At 35.9% G+C, this 10,000-nt stretch overlaps 1 protein-coding gene across 1 annotated transcript in view; it reads left to right on the forward strand.

The window, feature by feature from the left end:
- Window positions 1–10,000, forward strand: part of LOC106867776 (cubilin) — a 426,298-nt gene that overhangs the window by 376,526 nt on the left and 39,772 nt on the right. The window contains exons 17-18 of the mRNA XM_052972560.1: window positions 2,277–2,429; window positions 6,338–6,428. Of these exons, the coding sequence (XP_052828520.1) occupies window positions 2,277–2,429; window positions 6,338–6,428 (244 nt within the window). The remainder of the gene's footprint in view (window positions 1–2,276; window positions 2,430–6,337; window positions 6,429–10,000) is intronic.

A 10,000-nucleotide genomic window follows, 5' to 3' on the forward strand; every position in this document is an offset into this window, starting at 1 on the left:
GCTGGAAAAGAGAACCCTGTCAGCGAAAGTATATGAACGGAGATGGAAGGAAGTAGTGAAAAAGGTGGGTGTAAGTCACCCAAACTAATCATTGAGAAAATAAAAGGCAAACTGCTGGGCCTTATAGGCTGCCGGGTTGAAAACCCAATCTCCCCCTTTTTTTATAGACATACATGTGTGTAGGTGTATGTGTGGGTATGTATGTGTGTGTGTGTGTATGTATGTATGTATATATGTGTATATATGTATATATTTATATAGATGTGTGTGGGTATGCATGCATATGTATGTCTGAATATTTCAAAGTCATCGTTATTTAAATTGTAAATTTTATAAAAACATCGTAAAAAAAAGTCTAAAGTAAATTGGTAAAACTGGAACACAATCGTGTTTTTTAATTAAACTTATACACATACGTATGTATGTAGACAGACAGACAGGCAGATAGATAGATAGATAGATAAATAGATAGATAGATAGATAGATAGATAGATAGATAGATAGATAGATAGATAGATAGATAGATACACAGACAGACGGATGGACGGACGGACAGATAGATAGATAGATAGACAGACAGACTTGTTTCCGACCACTTCTATGCACTCTAGCAAGAATAGGTTAGAGAAACGCCACCACTTGCAAGCGCAATGTGCATAGAAGACGCATGAAGTGTTAAAAAGTGGCAACAAAGTATTGCAGAAAGACCATATTGTGCTAGACCATCGAATGCGGCGACTACTGACATGAACTGCCAGAGAAAAGCCGAATTGGCCCGCGAGGACATACGAGTCACAAGCTTTAAGCTTGCTGCCACAACTACACTGTAGTCAGAACACATTACAGAAGATGGCGGGAGTTTTTGGATATCGGAAAATGTGTACAAAGGGAGTACCTCCGGCGTTGGCACTTGATTCGAGGGATAGAAGAATGGACATTTCCTCTATTATGCTGAAAGTTGTTTGAAACCAATAAAAGCACGTTTTTCCGACTGGGTGAAAATCATGCAACGTTGCCGTATTTTTATGTGCCAGAAACGAAATCTTATCTCCCGGCATGGTAACACATTTTTCAGGGCTTAGAGAGTTCAAGAATCAGCGATTTGCATAGAAAGTCACTGCGACTGTTTTTTAAACATGACATGAACGCATTCTTCTTGCTGTTTTGGAACCTGGCTGACCTTTGAAAAGCGAGTGGTTCATTTACACACTCAAAAATTTAGAAAATCCATTAAGAGAAAGGACAAGAATCAGGAAACGATTTTTATTTATCACGGCAATGCATGATCACTTACTTCTTGAACAACAAATCAAAAATTAACAAATTAGGCTGGTCAGTGGTCTGCATCAGCCTTACAGCTTGGATCTGGCAACTCTCTTTCCCATGGCGTACGGTATAATGACAGCTGCTAGACAGAAACAAGGAATGCATTAGCACAGTTGTTTCCATACCTCAGAACTAATCTACACCGAAATAGGTAAATTTTTTGCTCACTCTCTTCTGAGAAGGCGAAGTAGATTAAAAATTTCTTCATCGTCAGAGACTTAAATGTTTCAAATAATCGTAACTTTAAAAATAAAAATATAGCAATATCGCCTCCCCCCACTCACATCCACAATATATTACACATTATATAATGAAAAGTGGAGTCGATATTAAAAAAGGTGGTGAACACATCGTCATCTATTTTTAAAATTACCATCATCTGAAGCATTTAAAACTTACTTGTCCAACACCAAATCGATGAAGAAATTCGAAGTGTGCTCAAGGTGTTCTCCGAGAATGTGAACGTGATCAGGTCGTCGTTGCCTCAAACTGGTCGGCTCCTACTTGTAACTATCTAATTTCTCTACTGCTGCTTGATTGGCATTTTCCCCCTTTCTGGTTTGCTAAACATTTTTATATATTTTACAATTTGATGAATTGCAACATTTTCTATTTTGCTACCAGATTAAATATTTTGAAAATAACTTCAGGTTTTTTTCATCTTTTGTGGTTTTATTTTGTTGTTTTGTTTTTTTTTTTAGTTGTATTTCGTTCACTAATCATGTTTTGCGCTATAAAAACTGTTGCCTACAAAAGGAGTGTATTATTTGGCAAAAATGATTGAAGAAAAGTGATAATATTCTTAATTAAGTGAACCTGAAAATAGTAGAAGAGAAGGAAAATATCACAGCTGAAGTCGTTAATAAAATAATTCTTTTTAATATTTGCATGCATCATTTATTCCTGTTTGATACCATTTTATTTATTTTTCTTCCTTTACAAACTTACAGGAACAACTACAAATGCAGAACTTTTGGGGAAAAAATGTGGCAATCAGACTCTGACGTTTGTATCTTCGAGCTGGAGTGTATATGTAGTGCTTCAACTAAAGAAATCAAACAGAAGCAACGCGTTGCTGGCGACATTCTATTCAGAGAAAAAAGGTAGGTGTATGTATGTGATCGTAAATGTTGGTTATTTTGTATTATTAACACTGGAGGATTGTACGATAAATTTATGCTCGACATAATTTGGACTCAGAATGTAGAGGGTAGAAAGCCTTTTGTCAGGTACTCCACCAATTCCAAAAAACTTCGCCTAAGGTATGATTCATATCCACTGTGTTTACCGAAAATTGCTCCTTCAAATACTGTATACGGAAGAAAAAAAACGGTCATTAAGCTAATCTCTCGGAAAAGGTTGACTCTTCCACCGCAAAATATCAGACCGAAACTCTTGCTAAATGAACAAAGTCATTTACAAAGTTTACTAAGTTACTATCAAGTCTACATGCAGAAAAACCGTAACTCTGGTGACCGAAAAAGGCATACTGTTCTTCCATGATGGGGCACTGCCTTTAAAAGTTTAGTACGTTCGGTATTTATTCTAACGATGGCGAGGCATCACAGTCCATTGCAGCATTACCTATTTACCGCTGAGTATGTGGTATATCTTTCGTATATACATTATATATGTATGTATACATACACGTACACATAAATATGAAAGTATTTACGTATGTGTTTGTGTGCGTGCGTGCGTGTGTGTGTGTGTGTTTGTAAATATGCACGGATATATCTTAATTATAAAGTTTTGTATATGTGTGTGATGTAGTCCATCTATGCTGGAACCACAGCATATCACAACGTGTAACTTCGTGCGATATCTTAAAAACATGTAATATCTTAATCATCAAATTCAATCAATACATGTTCATCATTTATTTCTGTACGTTAAAAACCTAAATACGGTGATGTGGCTTCGAAAGTCCCCTGACTGCTTCTGCGTTATTAGAAACTGTGTCTGGTGGAATTCCCCCGCCGCAGATACATTTGCTTCACATCACAACAGTCATCATTAATATGATAAAAGTTGCATCGTTATGATATGTCGCGGTGCAACAAAGGATTATAATGAATTATACCAAAATAACGTTCATTAACCATTGGTTTTCCCCGTGGGGATCTGTAAATTAATCATTCTTTATTAATGAACACTGTGGCGCCGTCTAGGATAAAAATAGATTTTAATCAAGATTTTTTTTAAAGTGTATAATCCGACAGCAGTAATTTGTTTCGCTTTTATTTCGTAATTAAATCAAATGACTTTAATTAATTATTATTTCCTATTAGTAGTAGTATTATTGCTGTTGTTGTCGTTATTGATTGTTGAATCATTAATTTACCGAACCAAAATGCAGGAATTAGTAGTATCTCTTTCCATTTCTCAGTTCAAATCCCGTTGAGGTCCATCTTACCTTTTACCATTCCAAGGGTCCTTAGTAATAACTCAGGACACCAAACTATTGTCCTTGTGCTTTTTATTTGAAACATTCAATATCATTATCATCATCATCATCATCATCACCATCGCTATAAAATTCAGACTCATCGTCATTGCGTTTACTAGAGGTTCAGTAGTTATAAAAGTATGTGCTACATTACAAATAGGAATTCTACTGCTTTTATCCGGATCCATAAGGCTCGTATGTACTCCTGTTTCATTAGTTTTGCGAATTTACTGCTGTTTTATAGGCATCCTTCATTTTTTCATGCATTTTACATTGGCACTGACGTCAATCCCGCTGCAATGATCTCACTTTTGCTGAGGTCCTTATAACGAGAAGAATTTCAGCTCAAAACGAAAGAAATTTCACTGATATTGTAAGTTGTTTCGTCAAATACTTCAACAATTTCGCCGATCTACTGCTTTGAACACGTCCTTTATTTGGAGATGTCCTAACGATGAAAGACAACGTTAAGCTAGATGAGTTTGGACATAGAATGCAGAAAGCTTCAATAAATACAAATCGTTCTATCCAGCACTCGAATGACTCTGTTAATTGCCCCATTAAACATATAATTCAGATTATATTCCTGAGGGCCTATATCTAAATGTCTGTTGAGTCTGGGCAGCTACTGAAAGCATTCTTTCGAGTGAGAAAAAAGTGAAACACAAAAAGTGTCTGAAACAAATAAATAATAATTGGATATAACCAACATTATATATAAGCAACATAAATTGGCTGTTTTGTTTGCTTCCACGTTAAAAATGAAATTTTTTTTTTCTTCCAAATTGTTTAAACTGTTTCCATATTGTTTAAACTGTTTCCATATTTTGTATGTTTCTTATTTCTGGATGAAAAAGTAATCAGTCAACCGAATGAGACATCAGACTGATCCAAGCAATATTACCTTCAGGCTTAAAAACTAATCTTAACAATTAGCTCGACGAATAAAAATGTGCCCTGTTCGGAGTTGTTTTTCTTGTTTAGTTCCGGCTCAGTCCTTCAACAAAGCAATTCCAACCTTAACTATCCCGTTTTTTTTTCCTTATATGTAAGGAAACTATATTCAGTATTGGATATGATTTGAAGAAGGTTTGCCTGTTCTCTCTTCTAGGGCGAGTTTATCACGACGAGGCTCTAACCTTAGTTCACTCTGTGTTGAGCCATAACAAATAAAACTCAGCTGACAAAGTTTGTCTTCGTGTAGAGTCATAACTTGCACACTGTAGTATTTTAGTAGTTTAGTATTTTATCCAATGAATTGTGCTGCGATAAAGGTTGCAAAGAACTGGTACGATAATAAAATTCCAATCGCCATCTTATAAACCACAGAAAGTTTATTAATGCAATACGAGTTTAAATAAGTTGTAAGGATTGTTATAAAGGAAGATGAAAAATTGACAGAATCGTTAGAAGATTGGATAGATGCAAGATGTAGTCCGAGTCTCAACGATTTGGGTTCAAATCCGGTCGCGGTCGACTTAACGATTCAATTTTGGGAAACGATGCAGCGGGTTGACGGAACTATTACATATTCGAGCCAGATGCTCTGCAGTATCTATTCCAGCTCTTTGTGTTATAAAAATATTACCTGAGGCAATATTGGTGCCAAGCTGTTGGCAGTTTTTTCCTGTGGATAACCAATAGTGAGTAAAAACTTCCAGACACAGGCAACTGTCAGTCTTCCGCGCAAACTTTTGCCCGGACTGGTGCCTACATGTTTTAATCGGAAAGTTATAACGATAAAAGCTCCCAAAGATCTTATGCTTATTCAAGTTTTCTGCATTTAGCAATATTACTAGATTGGAAAATTACATTAAATTCAGAAGCAATCATATAATTATTAAATAATTATTTCATTATGCATTCAAGGTCAACATGATTGTCAGTAAGAAGTCTGCATTTCATATACTAAAACCATAAAAAAATACAAAGACTTACAGAATATACGATGTACAAGATATAGGGGTTGTTTTATGTTCCTGAATTATTTATTCATTCACTAAGCACACTGACCCACATATGTCTTAAACAGATTTTGCTCAGTTAGTTTCTAAAATATATTTTGTGTATTTAGTGAAATAATTTGCATGCCAAGAGCCGAAATTTTGACAGCCTCTTAAAAGAGACTGTCAAACATAGGATTTATATTCAGCATCTCAAACAAATGAAACTGCGGAGACAGCTTTCACTATGGTGTTGTTGTTGTTGTTGTTGTTGCTCGAATTCCATCTACAACTATCCAACCAATCTTTGATCATTGCGTGTCCAGGATAACGTTATCCAAAATAGCCCTCTCTTTTCAGAACAGTAGGCTATGGTTTGAGAGATATTTCGCTACCATTTCTAGCAGGGGCGTCGGGAGCAACTACATATTTTCTCGTTGGTTCGGTAGATTTGTTGTTAAGCCACTTCGAATCACAAATATTCTGAACCGTAGCAAACGACCGAGAATACAAGCTTTAACATTATTCTATCCACCAAGTTTTTAATATGGTCTCTTATGTAGAATTATGTTGCAGAATCGACTGTAATCCAAAGATATTTTCTCATTCATTTTGGCAGAGGCTCAGTGTAAGGATATCGATAACCGAATAAGCTTTTCCGATCAGAAGAACTACATATCCTCTCCCGAATTCCCGCGAATATACAGAAGGTAAGAATTTTGGTTATTCTCAAACATTTACAAACATATATATATATATATATGTGTGTGTGTGTGTGTGTGTGTGTGTTTGTGTATATGTCTTTGTGTGAGTGTATGTATATATATATATGTATGTATGTATTTATGTATGAATATGTGCATATATATATGTATGTATGTATTTATGTATGAATATGTGCATATATATATGTATGTATATATTTATGTATGAATATGTGCATATATATATATATGTATGTATATATTTATGTATGAATATGTGCATATATATATATGTATGTAGATATTTATGTATGCATACGTGCATATATATATATATATATATGTATATACACACACGTACATATTCCTACTCACTCATGTATATATGTTTACATATATTCTTTTATTCCTTTATACCTTTCAGCCATGCGATTGCTTTCATATATGTATGCATGCATGTATGTATGTATGTATGTATGTATGTATGTACATATGTATACACGCATGTATGTATGTGTGTATGCAAGTATGCCTGTATGTATGTATATGCATATGTATATGTATGTGTGTGTATAAATATATGTATATACACACGCTCAAATATGCACACACACGTGAGTGTTTAAGTATATCTATAAATATATACATGTGCATGAATATATATATATATATATATATATATATATATAAATGTATTTGTGTATGTATGTATGTTTGTATGCATGTATGTATGTATTATAAAGAAAGTGAGCGTGAAAAGGGGAGTTAAAATAAGATTCTTTTCTTGTAGATAGATCGCAAAAAATGTCTTTGTCTCTCTCAGTCGCTTTTTATAGTCCAATTTCTAGCGTATGTACTTGTAATCCTCTGTGTGTGTGTATGTGTGTCCGTACTTGCGGGGAGGGGGACGCACTCGCGTTTCTTTTTTTTTTTTTTGTCTCTTTCTATTTTACTCCTCCACCAAGATCATGGTAATTTCAGTAAAGACTACTTTGTCGTAACTTCCAGTAACTTCTTCAAGGAATTCTTTCATCTTTATTGCTTATGATTTACCGATTCACAGAGGAAATCATAATGGTCGAATGGATAATTTATCGCATCGACTCACCAGCACCAGCCCCTATGCCACCCCCTTTGCACATGTCTAAGAACGGTGGTGTTGTGGGGCTTCTTCTACTAGCTCTGATAATGTGCTGTTGCTATTTTTGTTGTTGCTAGGTTCGGTGATAGTTACGGTAACTAATAGATGTGCTATTCTTTCTACAAAGTTTCATATTAAAGCCACTCTACTTCTCTGAAATACAAGCCAACTAGGATGGGTGCATGTTGCCTCTTAACGCGCTAGGAACTCTAGTCAAATCTCACTTAACTCTTATCTAACCCTCCGCCTTGTTTAGGGATAATACTCTCATTGGTTTCCTACATACAGGAAGATGAGATGGTGACAACAAGAATACTTTGAATCATAGTGCTTGTCGATCAAGGCAAACTTGGAGTTAAACTACAGTAAATTCCTTGAAATACGAGACAAAAAGAGAGTGATGTTGCTTTTAGAAAACAGGCAGCCAAATCCCCTTCAAATTACAGCTTAAATGTAAAAAGACACCTTGGCTAATACAGCCCCAGATAAGGAGCACTGGTTGGTAGAAAGATTAGGGATTTTTTTTCTTTTCGTTCTGAGTACAACTTTTTATCATTATCAAGTCGATTAAATAGGTACCAGTGAGTAAAGTAAGAACTGGGGTTGATGCATACAAATCCAGTATGGCTGCACTTTACTGAAGAAAGCCTATAAACAATAAACATGTCCGATGAAGACAGAATGGTCGCGATTGAGTTATCAATGATCCTGAAGATCGTCTAGTGGCAGTTGGCTTGTCTTAATTTTGGAGGGCAGTGACACCCTGTTGGACGTGAAAAAACGGAGCTTTGGTTTGGAGTCACAGTCGAGATCTTCTTCCAAACCAAATCGAAGAATGAGGAAAACATCCTAGACCTTATCCCCTTGACTAGTGCTGTGGAGATAAAAGTTGCAGTTGAGGTAAGAAAGTCAATAAGTCACTTGTGTGGTGCTGAAGGCCATTTCCGAGATTCCAGCCCGAAACAAAAAACAGGAGGGAGAACGCAGTCACAACTGCCAACACCACAGCCCCATTAACAAGTGTAGCGTACAGCAGTAAAAGCAGCAGCAGCAGCAGCAGCAGCAGCAAAGGGGACAGACACAATAGTAGCAGCACCAAAATCAACAAGTGCAGAACTAACATTCGCCACCCAAGAAGTCTTCAACTTAACTCCCTCTCTTTCAAACACAAATGTACATATGGACACACACGAAAACTAGGTCTATCTGCACTCCCACCAACATCGGATCTTCCAGATATGGAAATCTCATTCTGGGAGGAGGAGGAGAAACAACAAAATTTATAAAACAAAAAACAACAAAAAGATAAAAAATCATAAAAATGCTCCACCCATTCTAAACGAACGACATAATCATGACCGTCTCACCGGAAGTAAACCTACACTAAACACAGCCAAATTCACAACTCCTCCAATATCCACTTCAACATAATGAAATCACACAGGAATAACACTGCAGACCAACACACAAAAGCAACATCAACAAAACACCCACTCTAAACTTTGTACTGAGAAGGAGCGTGATTATATCACTGATGTCCTTAATTGTATAAGTACCACAAAATTTGAAATCAGTGAAACTGGACAGGAATAATTTATCCAATGAAACGGGTATTAAATATCGGTACTGGAAGAGTGGAATAATCACAAGATCGACCCTTCCCCACCCCCAGAAGGACTGTACAGTGATCAAAATAGAGGTAGAGATGCTGTTCACACCCGAATGTTTTCGAGGGATTCTCGAGCTTATCAGTATGAAAATTGGGAACACAAAAGAATTGTGATAAAAGATAGGTTTTAGCATCTAGCCCGGTGTTCAAAGTAAACTGACACTACTCGGAACTGTTTCGCATTGCCTGCTGGACAAGCTTCCCTCCTTTGATCCTTTTGTATGTATTGACTCTTCAGCCACTTTTACATAAGCTGGGACACTTGAGAGACATCTCTTTGGAATTAGGCTATTCAAGGTCCTTGTAAACGATGTCGAATGACACTGTAAAGGAAGAGGTCAAAAGAATGCATTCAGTTTTGATGGCCGATATTTGCTTATAAATTCTATTCATTTATTCGTTGTACTTCTGTTGTTGAATCGCTACCCTGCTAAAGAAGGAATTCGAGTTTGCACCTCACGGTATTCAAGATGTTGATTCAAGGGAATTTTCTTTCAGTGTAGTTGTCTAATTTTAAAGACAGTGCAAGTTCATATGTTATGGAGCGAAAATCTTTAGCAGTTAAATGAATGTCAATGTATCGTAAACCAGAAAAAAAAAACTCTTTCATCTAATTCGCTATGGAATACAACAATGACAAACCCCTTTTTTAAATACATAAGTAATAAAAAGAAATAAATTGACATATACTTTAAGCTAATTGCCGTTAAAATTTCCTACAACTTAGCAAAATGTACTTTTTAAATTCAATCAACAATGAAATTCAAT

Source organism: Octopus bimaculoides, chromosome 13, assembly GCF_001194135.2.
Source record: "Octopus bimaculoides isolate UCB-OBI-ISO-001 chromosome 13, ASM119413v2, whole genome shotgun sequence".
Classification (NCBI taxonomy): Eukaryota; Metazoa; Mollusca; class Cephalopoda; order Octopoda; family Octopodidae; genus Octopus; species Octopus bimaculoides.